At 38.2% G+C, this 27,154-nt stretch overlaps 1 protein-coding gene and 1 long non-coding RNA gene across 3 annotated transcripts in view; one reads left to right on the top strand and one right to left on the bottom strand.

Annotated features, from left to right (window-relative positions):
• Positions 1-27,154, bottom strand: part of LOC136428329 (CST complex subunit CTC1-like) — a 91,915-nt gene that overhangs the window by 6,881 nt on the left and 57,880 nt on the right. For both annotated transcript variants that reach the window (XM_066417757.1, XM_066417759.1), the window contains one exon: positions 1,120-1,258. In XM_066417757.1, coding sequence (XP_066273854.1) covers positions 1,120-1,258 — 139 coding nt within the window. The remainder of the gene's footprint in view (positions 1-1,119; positions 1,259-27,154) is intronic.
• LOC136428343 (uncharacterized) lies at positions 1,172-27,154 on the top strand. The gene is made up of 4 exons (XR_010754606.1): positions 1,172-1,283; positions 13,597-13,661; positions 14,547-14,629; positions 26,983-27,154. It is a non-coding gene; the product is annotated as an uncharacterized lncRNA (long non-coding RNA).

The following is a 27,154-nucleotide window of genomic DNA, read 5'->3' as shown; positions in this document are numbered from 1 at the left end:
CTGCATTTGCCCCATGAGACCCCGATGCCCTATATATGTCAACACCCCACTACTTCTCCTTAAATACGATGCAATATCCCAGTAGTGGGATGAGAAATAATGTGATTGCCCCCTTGCTTCTTGTGTGAACAATTAAAATATGTGTAAGAATAAAGCCAAAAAAATGTCATAGATCACTGCCATATTGGCTTATCCCACTTGAGTTGTGCAGCCCTTAATGGCACATGCTTATTTAGGTTAGATAGCTCCCTGTAGGTTCCTCTGGATTGGAAAAGTTGATTAACGCACATGTCTGTTCTTGTCTTTAATCAAATCATTTATCTCCTCCATCACAAATGCGCAGACATCACGATGACCCCGAAATCAGCTTCAATTTCTGCAAGAGTCTGATGACTTGCCTTAGGTGTGGGATGAAAGCAGGGGTTACCTATAGTGCATAAAGTTCCTATCTGGCACTTTTTTAACCCCATGAAAAATTGATTCAAGCTGACCAGAGCAAACAGATGGACGGCTATAATTGGACTCAACTGTTCCCTTATCAGAGTTGATTCCAGAAGAAACTCCTCCCCGGTAGTTGTCCTCAAGTTGCCAGTCTTACAATGTCGGACCATTCCATCTTGTGTGAAGGGTTAACATGCCTACATGCTTTGCCTGAATCCTTCAATAGTTAAATCCTTTTAGGGGGGGGGGGGCATAAAACGTTCTTACCAAACCACATTCATTAGTGAAGCGACTAACATTGACTTCATTGGTCCAAAACAATCCCCCCTCAAGCAAAACAAGTGGACTGAACCAAATCAATGTTGGCATGCTATTAGATTGGAGAGTGGCACTACAGGCACAGCAGCACCAGCATCTGTTCAGCTTGTAGGTCTCCTATACTAGAAAGTGCAGACATGCTTGACAAGTGTTTTTTTCTGAAGAGTTATTTGTGAGATGCAAAATGACTGTAAAGAGACTGCTGGATATCAGCTGTCAGTAAAATCTTCAGCAGCACACTGAAGCACCAGTGTTCCAGAGAGTTACTATTATTGGGCAGGAAAGTAAACTAGGTACTCAGCTAATGCACATCCACTCCAAGGAGGAAAGGACAGTGCCATATGTGCATGTATTACCCACCATGGAGGGCAGCCCGGCCAGCGGTGCACAGCGGTGACGCTCAGACAGAAATTCGGTGTAGATGTTGCGTTGCCGCTGTGGAAGTACAAGTCTGCTCGTAACAGGAGAGAGCTGCTGGAACAGACTGGTCACCACTCCACTGGAGGAGAATGAAAATGCCCCAGGTAAGTATACTCTGGTGTGTTCAGTCTTACTTGCATGTGTGAGGCTCTTTCTTGCCTTCAACAGCTGCTGATAAAGATAAGATGTGCCATCCAGTTGACACATTTTGCAGTAACTTCAAACCTGTACATATTATAAAGCTGCATGATGCTTACAAGTGAATTTCCAGAGCAACTACATGTAACTATTGTTAATGAAACATCTTGTGTGTAGAATTATGTGAAGACTTTACAATATAGATATATGTAAAACATATAATGTTGTATGTCAGTACACTATTCATTAATTTTTTGAGAGAAAACACCTAAAAGACACAGAATTCAGAGTCCAACTGTACAATATCCAATAGGATTGATAGAAAGAACAGTCTACTCTCGGCTTTGCATGAAACAATATTCCCCAGATACGTGTGGATATCCAGAGATACAAAGATATTGATGTGGTGTACATGTAGATGTATGAACTGGCATAGCCTTGCTATGCTTTCAAACCTTAATCTGATTCTGAGATAAAGTGCCTCTGATACTTTAAAGTTTCCCTTTATGCAGACAGTCTTGAGAACAGATGCACGCTTGGGGTTAGACCTCTATTCCTCCCCCAATGCATCACCAGGCTTTCATTAAGAGGCATGAAAGATCTCATTTACTGTTGCAGAGTATCCATAACCACAAGTCCCGGTGGCTTCAGTCCTCAAGTCTTCTTAAAGTTATTCGTCATTCCAAAAAAAGATTCCCATCATGATTCAGCTAATCTTGATGCATTGCACTGCATAATATTTGTCTTACCGGTAATTCTAGCAACGACCCATAGAAGATTTTGTTCTTTACATTTGATCTAATTGTAATACTATTTAATGTAGGCAGACGAAAGGAAGAGTAGTGAGCAATTTGTGAAAATCAAACACTAATGGAGACCTTAATGGAGACCTTAATAAAGCTAACAAGCAAACAAACAACAAACAAACAAACAATTACATTTTCCCTCTCCTCTTGTCTGCCATCTCCAAGTTCACTGACATTCATACTGACAAGGCTACTTGTGATCCATCCATGCAGGGGCACAACTGTGATGTCAAAGGTTGATCATACTTGCAGTTGAGGCAGTACACTGTTATCATATTACTGATATATTAACTGGTGACTTTTGGCTCCCATCTCTGTCATAAGCAGCCATGCAAAATGAAAGAACTCATGTATCAAATGTTTAACTAGCATTGACATTGAGAAACTTGATCTGTATATAATGGCACATGGCATTCGTCCTGTCATCACTGGAACACTAGCTGAGTTTAGATAGATATAGCACACCACTAGCCTGGGTGCCATTCTATTTCTACCAGGGCTCCTACATTAGCGAATGTAGGAGCCCCGTTAAAAATAGGATGGCACCCAGGCTAGCACACCACAACCTTAACAGGTCTGATCTACATGGCAAGAACTAAATTTTTTATGACATGATAATTGATAATTACATACTCAACTACTAGTGGTCCATGGAAAAAGAGTCCAAGAGTTGACTGTAACAGGTGACCCAGCATTAAGTTTATACTGAATACTGTTATCACTCTAAAGACTGATCCATTAGAAAATGTCATCCACATGATTTCAGAACCCATGTTAAAGACTTTCTGTCACCTTTGAACTTGAAGGGCAAATATTGGGTTATCAATCACTACCCCCCATGCGGTGCTTATGATTAATCTGCTTCATTCTAGAATGGTGACAACAACAGCTAACGTCTTCTCTCATATTACTGCCACTAACCATAATAGCGCCAAATCAAAAAACAACAACGATCAATCTAAAAAGAGATCTGCTAAATGGGACAAGGTGGAGTTGAAATGCAGCATCAGTAATTTCCGAGGTATATACACTTCAGATATGAAGGAAAGACATTCTTAAGTAGGCTTTTATTACCACCAAAGGCCACAAATAAAAAGGAAAATCTCAACAGTGTATACCCGTTTCCCATGATTTTTTGTGTCCTCAGACATCTGTACATTTTGGGCACTCTCTACCAGCCAAGAAAGGACAGCTGCTGTGTAAAGGTACATAAAGGCGAGCTGAGTCTCTTCCTGGCAGCTTTTGAAGTTTTTAATTTATTTTTAGGGCATTGTACAATGATAATCTACACAATGTGAAAAGGTCAGAAATACCTAAAGCAGGGCATAAAAGCATGCCACATTTACCCTAAATACTGTGATTTTAAACTGTTCCTTTCCTGGGTGCTGAAACATTACTGAGAAGTGCTAAATGGTTTCTAATGGTTACAACCCAGAAAATGAGACAAGCAAGACAATCTAGCACAGCAGGAAAATGCTGATGTTCAGAGCATTGACTGGGGATAAGAGTAGAGTACTGGAGACATCATCAATGTTCTTATTCATAGGTACAAAGTAATAGGGCAATATTTTCTCCCAGTTCTACCAGATCATTTCATCCAAAGTGTATATTACCTACCTAAGAAATATGTGAACCCAAGACATATCTATCATGTAATTCATATGAAAATAATGTAATTTCAAATGTTTGAAAAATGAAATAATATTCTCAACATTTTGATTCTGGGTGTAGCTTAATGCTTCCCGGTATTGAACTTGCCTTTTGTTGTAGAATGTATGCAGCTTATATAAAGGCCTTATCTTCTGTTTGAGCCACTAATAACTTTGATAAGACTATTATAAAATGTTATCACAGGAAAACATGTTTAGCTAATACACGATGGACAGACTATATAACTATTTGATTAAAAATGGCAACAATCCCAGACAGTGTGAATTGTACTTTTGATTACAATTTATCCCTCTGGGATTTGAGGTGCCATTTTAGGTTACCCACAATCAATACTGTGTGTACCTTCCACCCAGAGGACAATTGGAAATTCAAAACAAGAAGTTAGTCAACATTCCCAGCTGTCTGCTTGCAAAAATAGACTATTTGAAAACCATCTCTAAGCAAAAAAGTACCATTCCAACATTATGCCAATGCGAAAATGAACTGTATTCCAATATTATCCCTTGTAAGATTGATTCCAACTGTTCAAAACTTATTCCCATTCAAAATGGACTATTTTAAGTCTGCTCCCTTGTGCAAAAGCTACCCCAATACCAAATGCCAGTTCATTTGGTTTTTCATCAGTTGACTTACTGTGCCTCAAAAAATCATTTGTAGATAAATGAAAATGGATGCAAGCACACATGAAAACCCGCTGACATGATTTTCTGCCAAATATGCTATGTTGGCTGTAAAGATCATGAAATGAAAGTTATAAATATAAATGATGTGATATAAATGGCCTAAGTGCACTTAGTGCAATCAACAGTGAGGATGACTATTGTATTATATTGAGAAATCTATCCCACAAGAATGCTGCATCCATACACACCAGCATGTTTTTGAAATCATGCAAAGTTTTATTCCAAAGCAGAGCCATTCTGGTTCACATGCAGTTCAAATTCTTGCTTGGGGGCAGATTGTAAAACTGAAAAACACAATAAATGAAAGGCACTAAATGAAGACAATAACAGATGGTCCATAAAGTTGTTGACTCTACTATTCACCTTAAATGTTTGGAATAACCATTAATAAAACAGGAGTGAAAAGATCAAGGTAGAAAAGTTGATATCATAATCCCTACAGTCTGCTCTCCAACTCAGGAACTTGGAAAGCTTGAATAATATAGTCATCCCCCTTTTTTCAAAGTAGAAAAAATTAAAGGAACTAATTTTGTGGATTGATATGTCAGTAAACTGAGGCCAATTTGAACCTCACTTGGATACAATGCTTGGACACGAGCCACCGTCAATGAGGAAAATGTGACAAGACTTCAATCTTTTTTTTTGGCATCCAGTCAACTCCAACCAAATCTGCTTAACAGATAACACCCTTCGTTTGGCCAAGGAAGTGAGACGGAAATGACCTTAGGATGCCAGGTAATGGCGGCACAACCGTTAATAGGCCGTTAAAGGTGACGGCAATATGTCTCTGGGATCTTCTTAACAAGACAAGCATTTGTCAATTGTCTGTATCTACTATAATTGCACGTGGCATTGGCTCACTCTATCTATAGTATCTATAAATGTCTAATTTCAAATTTGGTCCTCCGGCTGAAGTATGTAATGCATGTTACATAGCTATGGATCAATCCTGACACAGTCAACTTCCTTCCTTTTTTCATTTCCTTTGGTAAAGCATCAATACATTGGTCACTGAGTGACTTAATCATGATAATACACACATTCAAGAAGTACATTTCTTTATTTCCACCATGGCATCTTTCTCCCGACTTTATCTAAAATTCCTCTTGTGCAGAATCTTAATCTAGTTTGATCCAGTCATTGATCATTGGGTCTTGGGTCTAATATCATATAAGTTTCAACAAGAAAACTAGTGTGTATGAGTCAGGCCCAAAATCTTGTAAACTTTGTGTCACCTGCAAGTGTTTTGCATTGGATGTAAAAACTCAAGCATCCCTGCAGGGTAACTAACCATTGATAAGCAAGAAGTCTCCATAACTCAGAAAATGAGTATATTAAGGAACACATGCCATGTGCTGCCCTCAGAAGCCAATTCACCCACCCTAATGGTGTGCTGTTCACAGGTGATAAGGAAGATGAGGTGGCACAGAATGCAATTTGACTGTTTTCCTGAGGTAGAACAAATGGAATTTTGCAAGGAAAACTGAAAGTCATTCATCTTCTAAAGGGCACAAGACAAAAGCCTTCACAAAACCATACCAGGAGGATCACTAACGTCAGAAACTTTCGGCACTGCTAGATTTTAATAAAGATATGCCATATGACTGGGATCAATGAAAACATCTGTGCAATATGATTTTGTTTGTTGAGCTTTATTCCCCATGGAAATCGCTAGGACTGCAGTTCATATACATGAACCTGACAATATGCTTCCTGTGGCGTTGCATGCCAAAAGGCAAAAAAAGCTCAATTATGACACAGATGCTCGTATTTTGGCAGACAACCTAGCACAACTATGGCCAAATTGTTTATTTTTGAGCTCCTCCTAGCCAAAATAATTGAACACTTAGAAGAGCCTTATTTTCCAATAGATAACATAATTGCACTCTATTGATTTTCATTCCTTGCTGTCATGACATAAACTTCACTGAGCCATAGACAGCCAATTCTCCAGATGAAGCAATTTGGTGCTATGCATATATAAATACAACCTCCATATTTTGGAATACAAAAATGTCGGAAATGTTTCGTTGACAATGAAGCTACAGAATGTGCAGCTACATTTTATGCCTGGTGAAGTTTATGCAGCATGTCCTGCTGTGACATGATAAATGAAGCCTTCACTAATGGCAGAGGATGACAGATACCATTCTTATCATGCAGGAACACTTGTGATATGTGTCATGTTAAACGTCCCTGGTCTATGCTATACATCCAGGAAAGTTATGATGAATTAGTCTGCTTCATCTCAGCCGATCCAAAGGTATTACTGGAAGGATCAATCATGAACACCAGTTACAAGGGAAGGATCATCAAAAGCTTGTTATCAAACATCCACCGGCACATTAAAGTTTCCTACCGCCTCATTCTCCTTTATCTTGTTCAAGCAGCTTAGCACCTTCCCGACAGACGTAAGGCTGATATTTTTCAGTCTTTTCTTTACGTCCAACTGAGATTATAGTCAGCAGAACCGACTGCATTAATTTCCTACACCCACTGAGGCAGTCATAAATGGGGAATCTTAACCTGTAGCCATCCAATTTTAAAGTTTTCCAGTGCTGCATGGCATCTAAGGGTATATATACCATTTGAAGGTCACAGTTTTTTTTTCAAAAATGAAATAATCATAAGAAGCTTGGACCAAAGAGTCAAACTTAATCCATATTCGAGACAGTGCTGACATAAACTAAAGCCGTCTAAAGTTTAGCAAACATAAGACTACATTGAAATTTCACCATCTCCTACATAAAGTTAATTATGTGAATCTTTATCGCTTGCGTGAGATGGCTTTTGTATAATACATGTGCGCATGACCCAAAGTGTCTGTAAACTGCACTTGTATGCAAACTGGTAATTTCAGTAGACATAACATTTAGTTAATCTTTTCATCTTGCTCAAAGATGAATGGGAATGTGTTGGGGCAATCTGTGGCTATGAACTTTTCAACTGGATAGATCCAGGCCAATAAACTTGGCGGCATGTCTTTCCTTAACTGCCATGTTCAATCTGGAGTGACCGTCTAATGTTTCCTTTCATGTCTGAAAATGAAGCCTCTGCATCAGAAAAGCCTTCAACCATCCAGCGTTCTTGTCAGAACCAAGTTCCTCCAAGTTCTGAAAGTCTTTTTATCTCTTTGATTCACACAAAAAGAAGACATCCAGAATCATGGCCTTTGTGAAAAAAAAACATGGGCTTATTTGGATACAGTCCACCGAGCAAGGGGTCATAACTGTAAGTCAGAGATATGAAAAGGTTTTAAGTGTCATCCTAGTTCATGGTTGTTTTACTTCTATCAATGGGAAACTTTTTTTCATCAAGAATCCAACTGGCAGGCTATTCTTAGTTCACTGTCACTTGAATGAAGGGCATTACAGAGAAAGATAAGACATGAAAACCTGAGAAATGTCTGCGTAACCCTGGTGACGTCTTCCAGGCTTTATGCGTGTTCACTGGAAGTTAAATTCTCAAATGAACAGTTCCTCATGCTTGAACGATGTGTGTAAGAGCCATTCACTGCTAGCAAAGGGTTACTTAAACTCAGCATACCTCACATTCAAGACATTACCAAAGTTACTGTTCTTCAGTAAAGTTTCTATGATTCCTGCCATCTGATTTCTGGCTTATCATGATGAAGCAGGTGGGTGTAATATAAGAAGGAAAAATAAAACAGGTATCCAGTGATAGACCCAAATGTAACTACAGAAGCCACAAAGACAACACACCAATCATTTCAGTTCCAGATTTTACCAGATCATTAGACTTTGAATTTTCTTCATTACTGCTTTATACAATTAAAGGAGAAATTAACTTAACATTATCAGAATAACTTAATAATATATATTGCAGTTCCTTGGTGATAAATAACACTCTTCAGTTACTCCCCTGAGATTTAGGAAAAAAAATGACTCAGAGAGTCTGCGTCATCAATGGCGGGGTAGATACAAAACATCACTATTCCCATCAGAACACTTCATTCTGCAACGAGATGAATTTCATACACTCCCAGCAGTGATGGGACCCTGGACAGTAATGTATCAACTCAATTGAATTTTTAAGGAGATTTAACATAATCTGTATCAATACATCTCATTGAATCAAAATTATTGACAAATTGTGCAAGTGCTTTGTGTTCTTTCTTATTTAGCCTTAAGACTTGCATTATTTTTGTCCTTTTTGTTCTTTATTTCCTTCATATGCAACATGCTAAACTATTCCTGTTGGCATATTAGGGTGATGTAAAAGCTGTTACTTTTATGATCATCATAAAGAAATCCTTACAATGTGAAGTTCATGTAGAGATTTTTCATTACGGAGAAACTTTATCTCTTCAAAGGAGTCACATTATTTCATGCCAAGCACCAAGCTTTACACATGGGTTACATTTACAACTCTATTCCAGTTAAAGTAAGGGAAAAATGTTATAAGTTTCCAGACAAAGGGGCACCACGACTCACTTTACAGTCCCCAACTACATATTGGGCATGAAAAATGGAAAAGAGAATATTTTAAAACCTTCACCATTTTATAGGTGCCAGAGTAAAAGCACCTAATGCGAGTCTGAACTGTATGAAACCATAAATGTTGCAAACCACTTGTAAATATATTGGCCGTTAGATAGGGTAACAAATGCGTCCCTGTATCCTTGTTAGCACTTAGAATTATGATGAAAGGGTTTTCTTGCTAAGCTTAATAGAAACTTGACCAGTCTGGGAAATCAGACACTTACAATGCAGAAGGAATATAAATTTGTTAACGGGCCTTGCACAAAAAGGTGTGCACAATCAAGTAGCAGAAAGCCGGGACAGACAAATAAATACTGCAATACCTCCAACATTGTGGATCAATACCCAAGCAATCGTTGCGCTTAAGAACAGACCGTAGTCTTACAGCACTTGTCATTCCTCAACAATCCTTTTTCAAGCCTCAGATATCAAGGCATATACATGTAGCTCCACATAGAAATTACCACAACAACTTGACAATAGAAAATATATCCTTTGATAGGCTGCACTCACAAGAATATTGGACAACATTTCTATCATAGTGTCATTATTTGCTTATCTATTGACCGGAAGTTTTGTTTACATTGAGTTGGGAGTGATACTTAGTGGTATCCAATACCCTATCATCATATCAACCATCTTACCATTTCTTTTTGTTGATTTAAATTCAGCAGTGAATATCTCTTAATGTGAAATATCCTACAGTATTTCATAATGTTTGACTCCAAACTATGTAGGGGACCTTTTGTAGATCATTTGTCATCTTAATGTTACCCAATGGTATCATTGATTTGACGGAAATAGAAAATGAGAATATTAAAGACATTTATGTTATGGAAAAAAGATGGGTGGCCTTCAGGGGCTAATGTGGATCAAGTGATTGTTTCTGACATGGTTGAAGAGTCTGCAGTGACCAAAAACTACTCTTTTTTTGCTACTATTAGCAGTACTAAAGCAGTTACATGTATGTGCTTTCCAACAAATATACATATGTTTAGCAGCACAGTGTTGTTGGCCTTTGTAGCTGTATTTTATAATTTTTCAAAACCTGTTTCAAGGAGGATAAAAGGTTCTACTCATATCGTTTTGTGAAACAACATTCAACCATGCAGAATAATATCATTTATTGCCTGATTAAATCTAGTAATATGTGTGTAGCAGCTGTATATTTAGACAGCTATGAAAATATATAGGTTGCACCTTTATGAGGATCTTAATGTTTGACTGCATTTCAACAAACTCTCCAGGCTGAGACTTACATAAAGCTCCAAGCATGAATATTTCTCTCCTTCTAAGGGGCTTTTACAATCTAGCCTCCAGCCTCTCGATCTTTACTCTACTGCATGGGTCAGAAATCTTTATCTGATTTGTAAATCTTTATCATGTTTCTACAGTTGTATTAATATTACACCATATAAAAGGTTCTAAATATGAAACCTGCACAGTCATGCAGTGTCAAGACCATTGTTCCAATGATGGAATGTGAAATAACTATTTCTGAGAAAATGTTGACATATTCCTTCTAGAATACCTTGGAAACGTGGTCATCTTCAGCTTTAGACTGTATGTAAGCTCCTGGGAAAAAACAGGCTGTACGTACACTTGACAGATGCCAACTTTGGGGCCAGCAAATGTGGAGTGGAAAGCCAGGGAAAGGGCAGATGGTAATTGTAATTGAGCTGTAGGGTTGGATACAGTGGAGTGTCCCCACACAGATGGTGCCCTCCACGCCCATTACGTTACAGGTGATGGATATCCCTACGTGTGTCAGGATCAATTGGTCTGTCTTTTCTCCAGTCAAGATCACATATAATTGTCAACTATCTGCCCAAGTGATCTGCTGCATGACTGTTAGCAGAAGTTGAGTGACACAGACATTTGTGTGTATGTCACTGCCGACACCTCAGGCCAACAGACCTGCTGGGCGATCCATCACTGTCAGCTTCATGGTTAACTTGCTCCAAAGGTGCGACCTGCCTTCGGCGCTATTCATCATATGTGGGCATGCCACAGTTTTATGATAGTTTATGTTGTTTCCTCCTAGGCTAACAAAGATGTTTTTATACATTGTACAAGTTATGAACAGAGACAAAATTAAAATATGTAAAAAACACAATCTGTAAATTTATGAACATGATTCACACATTTCCTTCCTAGGATGGCAAAACTATAAAGTATAATATTGCAGCTTTGACTAAGCATCGCGCTTTCTTTGAATGACTTTTATGTTGATGCAGATTATTGAAAGTATAGTAAGTTATAAAAAGATTTGATGTAACACATGATGAGACAGATCCATATAGTAACAATCAGTTCAACCAATACCAGAGTATGCACTACGGTCAAATTTTCGAAATTTCTGTTATTCTCCCTGAGGTAGGCAGGCAATGGGATTGTTTTGTTCAGTAAATATTTCAGGAACAGTCCATAGTCGCATCTGTCATGAAGAGCTTTCCACAAAGGTGCACTCATGCAGAATACTGGTATGAAGATGTCATGAATGAAAAATGGGGAATGTCAGTTGATGTATAAACAAATGTCACCCCTGAAGTCAAGATTTGCCAAGCACAGAGTGTGCAAAAAAAAACTCACCTACCAGAGTCTACAATGCTATTTGTCCACTGAAACTGAAAGGCACTCTTTTCAACTGCCAAAGTCAAAAGCACAAAAGCACAGCCTCTTGAGTTTAGCCTATCAGTGCTTTTGAGATGTTTGATACTTTCAGTGAATACAACCTAGGAGCAGAGAACACCCTTCCACTGACCTCATCATTTGATTGTTGGTCATTGCCCTTCCAAAAATCCTTTAAAACCATTAAGGTAGTAAAGCCAAGAGCACCTTGGACAACAGTGGATGTCGTTCTAACATAGATGTCTATCCAGGGATTCAGTAGAGATGTAGTATTGCACATTATGAATGTCAAACAAGAAGTTTTGACATCAAGATTTGTGATTATGGCAACATTAGTTAGCCTAGAGATTTGCAGCCCTTTTAACAGAAACTTCATCCATGTTGTTGACGTGGCCTTTATCCCTGTTGTTCGAGTATTTGTGGCAGAAACAGCACAGACTATCATGGCCGTTCAGAAAATAAAGTCAACACAATGAGTTATCAGCATTTGAGCTACCAGTAAGACAATACCGAAACATGTATCACCTGTTTGAAAATTTTGATGGATTGATGTACTTTGTTGGGCACTGAAAGATGAAAATACAACAAACAAACAAACAAACAAACAAACAAACAAAAGAATCAGGGTCAATTTGGTAATAATATCTTGTAATGCCAGCATATTTTGATGTGCAAATGAAGGATAAAAATATCAGGAATGGTAATGTTACAATGTTACAACTTGAGTTATGTAGCACAGTCCCACTGCAGTCTCCACATGACCTTGCACTTAGGTACTATTGGTAAATGGATGGAGGCCAAATGATTGGATGACCTCAATTTCATCAGACATAAGAAGTTGCACGCAGAAACATGTGGTGAAAATATCACTGGCATGTCAGGAACTTCAATCTCTTGTGGCCATACAAAGCAAGTGTTACCAAATAAATTACACCCCTTTTAGAGGTAGCGCTTATTCTGTAGCCACTGTTGAATCGTGTTGCTGATGGGAAGGTAATGGGATTAAAAAATGGTACTGACAGGTTTTTAAAAACGTGCTCACGATCAATGTAGAGCAGATGAGAGAACTGTTGAGACACCAAAAACGATACCAACATTTATTCACGAGCCTCCAACAATCCTTCCTGCTTTGTTATTTGTTTTTTACTACTTCATTCTATGTGAAATGAAGTTGAAGTTCACAGAAACACAACATGGTTCACATTGTATAACACTGATTCCTGATCTTTTGTTTGTAGTTACAATATATCCAAGTGAAGAAATGAGGTCCATACCAGCAGTTTTGTATGAAAGGGATCTGGCGCTGCTGACAATAAAGCACATTCCATTACCATAACAGCAGCAAGATAAACTGGTGGCTGTACAAAAGTAAGCCCTACCTCCAGAAGGAGTGTAGTTCATCCGGTATAACTTGCTTTATGTGACAACAAAAGACTTAAGTCCCTGAAAATGCCACCCAATGGGCAATAAAGAGGATGACTTTCTTTCGTTCTTAGTTTTTTTCATTCATCCTTTGACTATGTTGTGGTAAGAAATATGAATATGTCAAGAAAAGCAGACCATTCAGTATAGAGAAAATGTGAAAACTTTCTGCTAAAACCATGCAGCTCCAATTTAGGAAATGGCCAAATATGGATGGCCCAGAAAAGGAATGACAAATAAATAGAAATTGGAAAAGGCAGAACTGAGGATTGATTTTCAAAATAAAGCCTGATCAGATGATTGTCTTACTTAGAGGGCTATCCAAGTATTACCAGAACACATCAGCACCTCATGCTCTAATTCCCTACAAGCCTTATGTTGAAGCCTCTTTGCAGGGGAACTAACTTTTCCTGTACTGTCATCAGTACCTCATTTTTCAGCATAGCATGTCTCAAGAGATTAAATGAAAATTGGGCGATTGAGAAATCTACCGAGCAGCGTGATTGATAGGGTGGCACTGAGGATAATGGACAATCACATCTTCACACCAACTTGTGATTACAGAAAGACGGGATGAACTGCTGACAAGACTTCTTACTGACAGACATTACGAACAGGAACTACAAAGGGTAATATCCTTTTCACGTTTCATATTCATTCATTCATGGTTATATACGAGGGGTGACCAATAAGTTCCAGGCCCCACCCAGAAATAAGTTGCGCAACTTAAACTTTGGGGCATGATTATATACTATGAGAATAAAGTCTTTTATCAACACGCACCAAATTTCAAGTTATTGTGGTCATTACTTTCCAGGCGACATCCTTGTAAAATCAGTAGATAAGTGGCAAGAAAAACAAGGGTGAACTGTGATCAGAGCTGTGTGGGTCAAGTTCATCATGCCATGAATCAGCAGGAAATCTTCAAAGACATTGTCAAAATGTTTGATAAGGATTCCCTTTGTATTTCAACTAGAAAGAATTCAGTATCTGACTTAAAGCAGAGCAAGTTAACCCACACACTTCAGATCGCAGCTCAATTGCCCATGTTTTCTTCCTTCCCTCTCACCTAATGTTACTGGGTGTTGCCTGCAAAGTGATGATCACAATGATTTGAATTTTGGTAGACATTCATAAAAGGCTTTATTCCTTATGATTATGCCCGGAAATCTGATTTGCGAACCTTATTTCTGGGTGACACCATGAGCTTATTGATCACCCCATGTGCATGAAGAAGACTAAAATCTAACACCTAATGATATCAATCACACTCTGCCTCAGAACTCTGAATGCACAGTGTGTGATAAAGATATCTAGAAAATTACAGAATATTCTGTTGGAAGGAAGACATTTTTCTAAAAGATAGACATTGCTTAAGTGTAATGCTACTTTGGGCATATGTCAATTTACTTTTGAATTACCCATGAAAGCCTTACAGACCCAGATATCTATAAAGCACACTTTAATGACTTCAAACACCATGAAGAATGCCTGTATGTTATCTCTCCTTGCAGCATCTGCTCACAGCACCAAGAAGGAAGGAAAGCAAGCAGCTGGACAACTGAGATTGCATACATCAAGTCCAACTGGGCAATATGTATGTAAAAGAAAAGTTTCCTATCCTGTATATACCCTGTAGTTTGCAAATGTTTCTAACGAGTTTTGTGTAGTGGGTGATGATTGCAACAGAAACAGGAAGTCATTGGAATATTTAGCCAGGCCAAAGATTGCAACAGAAACATGAAAGTTAGTGAGGTAAAAGCCTTTGTTTGACTTAACTTTTACATGCTGGTCTATATTTAATTTAATTCAATCTATCAATAACTCAGTAGTGAGATATTGTTGGTAATGGGCTTACAGCTAAATAGCAATCTCTTTACAATGAGCAACATTATGTTTTTTTAGATTCTGACTATAGAAACTGCATTTTAGTCATCAATCAAACCTATAAAAAGGAGCTGAAATACCTTTGACCTGAATAGAAATTGGGTAGTGCATGAGACATAGTAGCGCTGCTTTAGTCTATCCAAATGCAGAATCTACATGTATTACTAAAAGGTACCTATCAAAAAGTCCCACAAGTTGAAAGTACATTTTGGCAGACAGTGCCCACTGACGTTCATGGAGGTTCATTTTGAATGCCACTAGACAGGATCTTTGACAAATGTGAAACCATTTTGACAGCAGACTCTTGAGCATCATCCTTTTCATGTGACTTTGGCCATTTGAACTGGGCACTACAGGACCTGAAATACATTTCCTACAGAAGCTATCCATCTTGGAGAAATGATGGCGTGAAAATGGCATTTACTCTCAGAAATGTTCTACAAGTAAAATGCCTCACATTCTCTGGTGAGAATTTGCAACTCAAACACTTTGGACATGACCACCATGGATCATAGGCAACAGTCTAATCAAGGTTGACAACTTCCCCCATCACTCCTCGCAGCACAGCAACTCTTAATCAATGGAAGTGTCCCAGCATGTTTCTGACCTTTAGTTGATTGACATTTTTTCTGCCAGCAACCCCGGGTGTGAAATCTGCTCAGGCCAACCGCACAAAAAGTATTGACCAACCCGCTGAATACGTATCATCCAAAAGTCAGATGTCGACACACACTGTATCAATAAGTGTATCAATCAGTGTGGCCCGGTTCCCAAATATCAGGACACCAGGTGTGGGAAGGGGGAACCAATTTTACAGTCAGGAAAGGACCATTATACTATTCTGCGGAGGTCAAAAATAGTTGCTTACAATACATTAAAAACATTTTGCTTCTTTTCTATCGATACCAACAGTATTCTGTAACCCTGTTGCATGCACATGTAGCACTGACATGGGCAACTGAAAACAGCTAGCCAGGAAAATGTTTGAGTATCATCTGATATCTTATCATAGTTATCCTTGGTTATTCTAATTACAAATTGTTAATCCTAGAGTTGTACTTATCATGGGATGGAGCCTGTCAGAACTGATGTCAATTTGGACATCAGACATACTAGTAATAATGGCAGACAACTGTAGATAATGTAAGGATGGGCTTTATCAAATGTTAACTTACTGTCTATCACACAAGGCACAAAATACCAACTTTTGTAGAGACAATTTATATTTTAAGTCTAAGTAGAGTTCAATTTTTCTCAAATAAATGATGATGCTGGACGATAAAAAAAAAAGATAAAGAGTGTGAACTCCGACGGAAACGCTGAACAGACACAAACAGCAGAGGCCACCGAGAGTTAATAACTTGCTGAAACTGCAACACCTGACTTCAGAACCCTTCCTCATACATGGATGCACCCATGTCAGTGGTGACCATGAGCTAGTCATTTGACTTTGGCACAAGATTCTGATGTTCATCAGATACTATGGGAAAGTAATTAACAACAATTATATAATCAGCACCAAGGCCAGGTGACAGGTCATATAACAGGTTTTACAGCAATCCCTGTTTGGCATAAGATGCTAGCCAAGATCTGGATTGGCACAAACCCCTAGACATAGAAGATATTGATCTCTGATGTCATTATGATAACGAAATAACAAGGCTTAATCAATGCTATTGATTGACTGTGGTGAAGCGAGCCTCATAAATGCTAGCATGCATTATCAACCAAAACTCAAGAGCTGCTCGATCTTTTGCCAAGTATTGAAACATGCTGATAGAGCCATAGATACATGAAGACCTTTTTCAGTTTTTCTCTCAACTATCAGGCAATAACAGAATGGTTAATGTGTTGCTCAAGTGAATTGACTTGACTTGCACCAATAAGTGATGCCAAAACATGTTAACTTTTCATTAAATGTCAATGTGACACAGACTTCCACAGGCGCCATGCCATCTATATCTAATGTGGCTTCCCTACATCTACATCTATAGAGAAACCTTGATTATATTTTTCTAGTTGCCAGCCAAATGGAACCTGTAGTTCCAGTTTTCAAGTTTTCTTATCTAATAGAATACAACTTCTTATGGAGCATGAGAAAATGCAACAGACTTTGTCATCTGTGAGATGAGTTTATCTGTAATTGTGTAAAGTAATTTTACACATGGCTACCCAGACAAGAACTTCAACACAGTTGTCATATCATATCATATGGCATCTATTGGATTGAGCCAGGTGTGGTTTAAATTTATGTGAAAAATCAACTAAAGGGAATTCCATATAATTTATCAAACTTCACCATCATGATGAAATACCGAAGTTTGAGTATCTACATGAATCATATTGTTCCACTGTGGCGGGTAGATGTTATATCACGGCTGTATACTTGATTTTCTGATTATACTATTGTGGGGGTCTCTGACACGGGTGGGCAGCTGCCGGTTACACCATGTTTCCAGCCAGCTCTGTCCAGCAGGTTCACACTAGTGAGGTCCTTCATGACACACTCCATATGTACACTACATGTAGTATCTATTTATTCATTTATTCATCTTTAGGGTGGTCCCCTCAGTATGCAGGATAATGTGGGAGATGCGACGCTATTTTGCAGATATCACCTAGAAGCATTTCTGAAAATGTTAGTGCCTCACTGCCTCTCCCACAGGCAATAATCTGAAATGGGACAAATTTTGTAGCAATACAGTTTGGGGAACAGTTCACTACAAGTGTATAGTATTAGTTATTTGCCTAAAATATCTACACATTGATCTGTCACCCCAGGTAACTTAGGTAGTGAAAATCACAGTTATTTCAGCTTAATAATGTAAAAGGTAATCCTGAGATGCGCAAGCGGTGGAAAAACATGAATGTACCGTAATTACCCTACAGAGAAAAATTGGCAGTGCTATGGTTCAATTTGAGATTAAAAGTTCAAATGTGCTACATGGAAGGTTTGTATAAAAGGTTCTTGGAAGATGCCTTAAGCTTCTATACATAGCCATAGCTATTAGAAGTGTGCCTTTTTCCTGAGGCTTTTCACAGAGTCTTGGCAAGATAAATGCAGGTTTTACATTGCCCAAAGGAGATCTCTTTCATGCCAAGTGAGGACATGCAATCCCTGGCTGAGCTCATCGCCCTGAATGCAGAGAAAATGATCTGATAGCAGAAAGTGATGATTCGGGAACTCCAGAGGACAATCAGGTTGTGCCAATCAGTGTAACTCAAGCACACTTCCCCTTTCTTGCTCTGGCACTAATCAGAGGCTTAGCAGTACATTGTACTGAGCACACTACCTCCACAGCTGCTGCTTCTCTGCATGGGACATGGATATATACCAGGAGATTGAAGGTAAGGGCATTGCCACATCTATCACAGTCTAGCCAGACATACTTCTATTGGTGCAAGATAAATGGCACCAATGTTATCAGGAGGATGGCATCCAACAATTAACACGGCTCGCTTGAACACATGTTCTCCGTCTGCGTATGGAGTGGCAGATGCCTTTGGCGTTCAGACACTTAACTTTGGGAGCAAACAAGTTGGGCAACATGGTGGATTCTGATTAAAGCGTCCCTTAATTGTTTGGCTCTACTGTCACCGCCTGTTTAGGTCTGATGCATGGAGGGTCAGATTAATACAGCTCAGGAGCAACCAGAACAAATCACCTATGGGAGTCTGGGGATTTTCACACCACAATGACCAGGAGATTGAGGGACACTTACAGAAATTGATTTTTTGGGTGGGAGGAAGCTGCCTGTTGTGTAGTCTGAGGTAGACTGAAGGGATCCTGGAGGCTGGATGTCACAGTGGCTAGACCTGTTCAGCAAGGTAAGTCCTGCATGGGTAAGTCTGATTTATAGAAATTGTGAGTTCTTATCTTCTTGCAGTTTTGACTTGATTACTTGTAGTCACTTAAAATACATGTGTCTGAGTGTAGGCTTTGTAGAAATTATGAGATACAGAATTTTTCAACTAACTGTAAGTGGAAACTGCTTTTACAACAAGGTAAGTGGGATAAACAACATCACTAGCCACATCACAAAATGAAAGCTAAAGTTACTATGATCATAATGGGACATACGGATACAGGTATATAGGAATTTTGAAGACAATTCATTTGTAATGATAGCCCTCTGCAATCCATTACATATGGAGTATTTTGCCTGTCAGGAAAAGTTACATCATCAACCTTCATTTAGCACTCTACAATGTATATTTGCCTCATGTCACTAGTTTCTTTGCTTGAATCCCTAATGTTCTCAAGCCTACGCAGATTTCACAGAAAACCATAATTATATACTTTTAAAGCTTGTGCCACAATGGCATGTAATTTTCTAGAAGACTGGAAATTCTCAGTACGACACTTTAACATGCATTAAGATAGCAGTATGCACACAGGAGGGACTTGGCACAAATTACAAAGCATTAACTTTAGGCATGGCTGTTTTCCAATGTGTGCTTCCCAGCTTTCTGTGGAATTCCCACAAGACATGTGAACAGTGAAAGATAACTTTGCAGTGACTTTGCCCACATCACCTTGGAATGGAATTCATGCTGAAAATATGACAGCTTTGATCCCTGGAATGTCTAGCAAAAACAAGTATTGTATATAAAGCCAAAAAGTTTTAATGAGCATTCAAACTTTTACATGTCAGACCAAGGGCACGTTTTGAAATATGAGAAAACTTATCAAGGAATCAAACTGCCTCGATATTGGAACAAACACAATGTAATTACTCCCTGACAATCAACGGTTGATAATGTTTATTGGTTTGGTGCTAAATACGTACATACAATGATACTTCATATCCCCTGGGTATGTGCAATAAATAACATCAATCTAACAAAGAGCCTCTTGGATTGTTTAATTTTCCACTTCATCAAGTGGTAAGGTAAATTGTATGAATTGTACCTTGCATAGTAAATTGTATATCTAAGTAAATCAAAATATCAGAACATAACGTGTATTACACTGATATTTAAAGGGAATTTGAATTGTTGTCGGATGTCTGAAGTATTTGAATGCTGACATCACCAAGGACAGACATAGAGATAAGCCTTCACATAAGCTACACATGTATTTCCATGCACAAAGTAAAGCGCTTACCAACAAGCTCTCGATCAGTCTTCTGATCCTTCTCAGGTTGAAATGAAAAGCCTAAAGGCATGTGATGTGACCTGAATGGAAGTGTAATGTCAGCAATGTCTGCAACTTTACGATATATTTTGACTGGACATTAGGCCACACAAATTTAATTTGTTGCTTCTCAGATTTTTTTCAGAAAAAATCGGAGCGACAGGGCGAGAAAAAAAAAATTTGAAAATAGTCTGGGGTGAAGATAGGGGTTTACATAACATAAAGAATAAGAGGATTATTCAAGTTTCAGCTTTGTATGGCTCATTTTATGCAATGCACCCCTTTCTTTGATCTAGTACTATAATTTCAGTGACAAAATTACCTTTTGCCATGTAATATATGGATTGATATTGAGAAATAGTTTTAGTAAATGAAAAATTATAACTTATGATCAATGTGCAGGCCTTTATAATCTATTTTGGTGGCTATCGAGTTTCACAACTGAACAGATAGTAAAATTGGGAGTTAAGATTTGTGAATGGGAATAAGTGACCAAATTTTTTTTTTTTTAAATGGGAAAAACAGGACAGGCAATTCCGAGAAGCAACAAAATAAATTGGCGTGGCCTTACATGTACATTACTTGCTACAACATGGAGATATTCAGTCTGATATGGTTAATTCTATCAATTGAAGTTTTTTTCTGCACTTTATCTTGTCAAAGGTGGTTGAAGGTCTACAAATTTCAGCAAAATCCAAGGATCCATGTATTGTTTAGAAATGATCTTAAAACACAATATTCCTTTCTCAAATGCATCACATTAATGGCAAATTGTTAGTAATAAAGTTGAATTACAACTGGCATTAACTTAATATCAATCACTTTATAGATAATCATTTGTGACCATGTCTTTTCCGTTGCATTTCCTTTTCTGTAAATAACATCTAGATCTGCATGATAACACCTTGACAGTGTGACAAAGAATGGCATTTTAATAATGGACAGGTCATTTGAAAAAAATCAATGAACTTCAATTGTTTTGGATGGACATCTGCTGGGGAAATGGGGTGCTATTCGATACGGCGGCCATTACTGTGGAAGTTAGCCTACAAGGAAAGACACAAAAATGTGTACTAAGTGGCGTAAATGTGAGTAGCAAACGACCACTGTGTGCAGAACTGACCTCTTGTGCTTAAGATAGCAACGTGCGTACTTATACGACATTAACCTTGTGGGGCATGTAGTACATTAAGCTCGTATCTTCATTGCTATGGGGAAACAGCCCAAGGGCTGATCAATTTTGGTAAGTGCTGTTGACATTGTTGATGTATGGAAAAGACACCTCTCCTAACAGCAGCACACCATGAGTCACTTCCCTACCAAGAAACAGTTGCTGTTATGACTGTTAGAATAAATCATGTGTGATGTGGGGCAAAGATAGATTTAAAACATTCAATTTCTTCAGGTGATGCAGGTCATGGCCATATGCTACAGAGAAGCACCAATGACTGTTTCCAAAAAACAAAATTTATGATAACAAATACAGCAGTATATAGTTGCCTTCACAATTCAGGGATGGCTGTTTTACCAGCTTGAAGGTTAAATACAAATCACTACAGTAACATGTAATAAGTTTGCTTTTAGGGAAATTTCCCACTTGAAAGAAACTCGACAAGTTTCTGGCCAATATTTCTATTGCTCAGTGAAGTCTAACTAATGGACAGCATATCTCTCAGGAAGGGCAAATTCCAAACTTACAGCACTACTTCAGCTAAATTAGCTCTAGTTTGGCTAAGAAATAAGACATTGGTAAAAAAAAGTTTAGAGATGTACATTGTCTCCCTTCAATTCCCCTCCACTGCCTGTGCGTCAGCAGAGCTGCGTGAAAATTAGGAGTGAATGTTACGAGCACAGTTGAGACGTGACAAATATCTATAGGAGTCCAACGACCACATGCATGGCTGCTTCATTGATCTGGAAATCTTGGATGGAATTGTTTTCATGAGTTCAATGCAAAGGTGGCTCATAATGTCAGGGTAAGGCAACATCCTTTTCCTCAGGTTAAACTCAATTAAGACTGCTAGGAGCAGCCTTGACTTTTCTTTTCCCTTGGAAGTAGTCCAAAACAGCAGTTGTTTTACAGAACACTAAATTTGCTTCCCCAGTGGATTTAGTTCTTAGATTGCAAAATGGCGCTATCAATTATTGGTGATACCAGGCATAAAAAGAAATATTTGAGCTTCCAATTGCCTGCTGTAACAGGCTTCTTGTAATACAAGTGGAACTATTCATTGTCGTTTGTATCAAATGTGCAAATAGTTAGTCTCTATCCTCCACATCACTAATTTACATCAGAAGACAGAACTATTGTGGTTCTCTGAAATAGTAAAGAGAGGCCATATCAAATATGATCCAATTTGACATGACCAGTGCACTGCTCAGGGCACTGATATTGATATTTGTTGCTGTAGGTTGTTGTGTCGCTGCACTAAGTCTGTCTGGTAAACTGGATGCCATAAACTCTGCGTACAATCAATATTGTGCCTCACCGAGTGATTGGTCAGATATCTCAAAACAGATTCTAGTGTACTTGACAACTGACGAATCTCTTGTACCTGAAATTTCTATGGAAAAGTCTAGAAGAATTCTATATGGCCCAAGAAATTATGGCAGCTGAATTATGCAGTTTGAGCAAAGATACTAATGTTGGAATCCCCTGTGCAGAGAATACATACCTGTGGATACATTCTGGCCAAAATAGACAATAGACTTAGACATTCAATCAGGGCTGTCTCTAGGACCTGTTCTTCCATCCCGGGACGGAAATTAGCTTGTTTTGACTGACAAAAATTTCACCCCATGTGTCCAAAACATTTTAACTTCATGACATGAATGGAAATATATTTTTCATAAGCTTAAAATGACAGATTTAACAAAAAAATATAACATGGGTAACCCAAACAGTTGGGCGTAAAAAAATCTTAAGCTGGAGACAGCCCTGCAATCAACACTCTTAACACTTCTGGACTATGTCTTAGTCTAATAAAAGTGGTGAATACACTCCAAATTACATCAAGTGTCAAATGATAAGTGTAATAACCAATGGACCTTTGACCTTGATATTAGATCAAGCACCATGGACACTTGAAAATATAAACTGAAAGAGACTGTCAGTATACCCCCATAGTACATGTATCCCCAGTCCTGGCTCATTGAATATATCTTTGAAAGTATGGTGTAGTGGGAAATAGTGTTTTAACTATGCTTTGGTCTTGTAACTGTGTTACCAGGTGTTTGTTGAGCCAACAGACAAATATGGTTACATGTACATATAAGCCCCCTGTCAAAAGGTCTTCAGTGTGTGGATTGGTTGTACTGTAAGACATGAAACACAATACTGGGCAGTTGGTGGAAAGTTCATCCTGAAGATTTGATGTTGTAAGCTGTTTGACAAATGCACATTCTCTGCTATGTCCTTTGCAGAATGAGGAGCATGCATTGACAAACCAATATCAGTGTAACACAAATGGTAAAGTGGCCACGTAATGGCAACCCTACTGAGCATGTAATGTGGGAGGAAGGAAACACAGGCCACTTACAACCACTGTAATTCTATAAATAAATTCTAATATTGACAACGATAATGGCATCCTCTTCACAGAATGGATTTGAAGCTAGTGACAATTTTATGGGACAGTTACCTGAAAACATGAGTGGAATGATGGACATTGTCTCTCTTTTACAGCCCAGAAGTAGGTTAATCTATGACCTCAATCAGAGTTGCAGCAAAGAACTGTTTGGTGTGGCTGATCTTTGATTCTTTGCCTGACCTCATTTCCGGCTGGCCATTAATTGTTTTGGTTGCAAGCCCACAAGGGCATGAAATGATGGCGACCTTTCTTTTTCTTGTTGTCAATGACATTTTGCACCTGCAGGTGTGTGAGGGCATTGTTACTTTTGTGCACGGAAAAAGGAGATGGCAAAGGGGAGATTGTGTTGATATATCTCTCAATGAGTACATGCTCATGAAGAAATATTCTTTCTGAAATATAAATTCAGTGATTTCCTGAAAGGTTCCATTCAACCACTGATTAAGGCCACAAACAACAGATGGTCAATGATATTGAACCAAAACCTGGCTAAGTAAAGTACTTACAAATGGATGACCAATGAGGACAGCCATCTTTAGTGATATCTGAGATTCTGAAGAATGGTCAGATAGTGAGGAGAAATAAATGTTTTCTGTACAATAGTTTGCTGAACTTCGTAGAAACATTTTTTCATTGTCTAAATTATCTCAGGCATCAAAGTATATGTACAGCCTGAGAAAGGCTGGTCCCGGAATATATTATCAACTTCTTGTTGTTTCTACATATTATGCCTTTCTTAGTGAGTGCCCCGGGGCCTCTGTTGATATTCTTGCAAAATATACTGTTCTTTCTTTACTTTGGTCTTTTGCTTACTTTATTTATACCCATACAGGCCTCTGTACATAAGTTTAAGAGCTCAGGAATATCAACTTTTATCATTTCTGTCAAAGCATGATGGATCATAGGCTTTCACGCTAAATAACCACAGGCATCCAATCATCCGGGCTTTCTCTATCTAGGATTGCAGTAATACGTGCATTTGACATATCAAATCTCAGAATAACCACTCAACAAAGCCACTCTTATTGGCATACATGACAACTATTTCTGGCATGAATTTTTCAATGACAACTATTAGTAACTTGAAACTAATGCAGAGCATTAATGTGAATGTCCTGCGATAAATCTTTCTTGTCCCCATGACTTACCTGTGAACAAATATCTTCTGACTGGTACTGCTTGAGGGATTCCTTTTCCATGAAAATACAATAAACATCCATCATCCATTGATATCATATACGACTTAGTTTCTTATCACAGTGAAGTTGCAGCACAGTTTGGGGCCTTTATTCGCAGGCATGATTCACAGCAGTCTAAATCCTCTTCAGCCATTGTGATTCCATTAATAAGATTTTGCTTATTTTGCCTTCAGGTGAAAATAACAAGCATGCAGGCAGGTCATTGTTTATGATTCACTTCGGAATCCCTATACCCGGTATATCATATTGGGAGAAATTTACATTCATGTTTTCTCTTCAATCTGATACATATTTGTATTAAGAGGAATAATCTTACATGAGGGTAGACGGAGAATAAACATTTCACTTTTTATGAATACATCTCAAAATGCTTTCTTTAAGTCAATTTTTTTAGGGGATCATTTTTAGCCCCAAAATGGGATACTCCTGCATCATGATATGACAGTCAAACAATCTAAAATTTTGTATGTGGCTAGCCAGGGACCTTAGGGTCTTTCCTCCATTTGGATTCAGATCTTTAAAATCATTAAATGGATGAGGTATTCTACCCATTTTCTGGTCATGTGCAATGATATTAAAGCAAAACAACCGGAAATTCTGATTCTTGCACAGGCATGGTATTGGTCCACAAACATTCCATTTTTGGACTGGGGCTAATTTTTGCATGGACAATTTTTGTTTGGGGGTACTTTTGAACTAGTCCATTTTTACATTTTAGGGTAATATTTGGATGGTATGCTCTTGCAGGGGAGAGGATGGGGAGTGAAATATTTTGCATTTACTTGCAACTATTTGATTTTCAAGTCATATCTATTGCCTTTACAGAAAAATGTTGTAATGCTCATTTTCTCAGTTTGCATGTAGAGCTTACATTGCAATTTCTAAAAATAGTCTGAATAGCACAGCTCTCTGGAATTGATATGCGCTAAACATGAAAAAGTACATCCTGTGTATGAGATATAATAACATACACGGCAGCTAGTGCGTAAGACACCTGATATAGAACAGATAGTGCCGCTGAACCAAGGATCATCCATCATGTGGGATCAACAGATTTCCCTGTGATAATTTGGAACAGATGAAGCCATAAGCGATGAATAGTTTATATAGCATTTAGATCAGTTATGTAGAAGCTATATTGCACTTATATATGATTATAACATTTGCAGATTTGATTATTTGTTCATTACAAGAGTTGCTGGGTTGCCCATTGAACAAGTAAAAACAGCACAAGCACACATTGTAAATATAATCCATACCATATTGCAATTTTCACTTCATTTGATTGCGGTATTTTTGCACAGGAGCCAAAAATATACATTTTCGGGATGGAAATGTGAAAAAAATCACATCAAAAGCCTCCAATCATGCCAGCTTTTGACACATCCATATGGTAACTCAATGATAGATATACTTTTTTTACAGTGTTCTGCAATATTGCAGAATGTCAAAACTTTGTTTTGCAACTTGAAAATATTTTCTACAAACACCCAAGCCTCCATACTTCAACCTTCTCAACCTAATAATGCCTACTTATTTACATCATATCTAGCTTTGCAACATTGCAGCTGTAATTCTTTATTATCTCACTCTTTCTTCGATTTTTACTAGAAAAGTTTTAAACAGGAATAACATACATAGATACATGTATGTAGAAAATATTCAAATCAAAAACAAATTTACTTTATTGAAATTAAAACAGCAACACCGTATTTATTCGATATCAATCAAATCAAATCAAATATTTTTCTTTAATTTCAGTATGTGTAAAAAAACTCAACAACCTGCCAGATAAAAAGGAACAAGGACATTATATCCTTGCAGGGAATAAGTGTTCTGATACGATCGTACAACCTGTGACAAAAATAACAGCAACGGCCCACAGAAAAAAGGAAAATATAAAATTTTGTCATGCACCGAAACGCTGTCAGGTTTGCGTGGCAAAGGTTTCAGTTTATTTACAGCACCGCTAGAACCATTGAATCCGAGCCTGTTTTTTTTTCAATTCCACAAAATTACAGGTAGTTTTATTTTTCTTCTGCAATTTTGAAAATCTTTCTGGAAATTTCAGACTTCAGGCGGATATTTCGCACGCTGTTAACTCTTACATATATGTTCCATATCTAATGTTCCACAGAAAGTTGGTGACTTTCCCCGCCATGACAGAGCAAGCAAGTGAGGTCACGACCAAAGCTGGAGAAGTCTGGGCAGACTTGATGACCAACATGATGCACCATACAGGGAACGGTCAGAGAAATGACGAGGGCTGACTCCCCTATCCCAAGTAGCAACAGACAGCTGGTGCCCCG

This window comes from Branchiostoma lanceolatum, chromosome 2 (genome assembly GCF_035083965.1).
Source record: "Branchiostoma lanceolatum isolate klBraLanc5 chromosome 2, klBraLanc5.hap2, whole genome shotgun sequence".
NCBI lineage: Eukaryota > Metazoa > Chordata > Leptocardii > Amphioxiformes > Branchiostomatidae > Branchiostoma > Branchiostoma lanceolatum.
The sequence above is the reverse complement of the archived record's forward strand: the minus strand, read 5'-3'. Positions and strand labels throughout refer to the sequence as shown.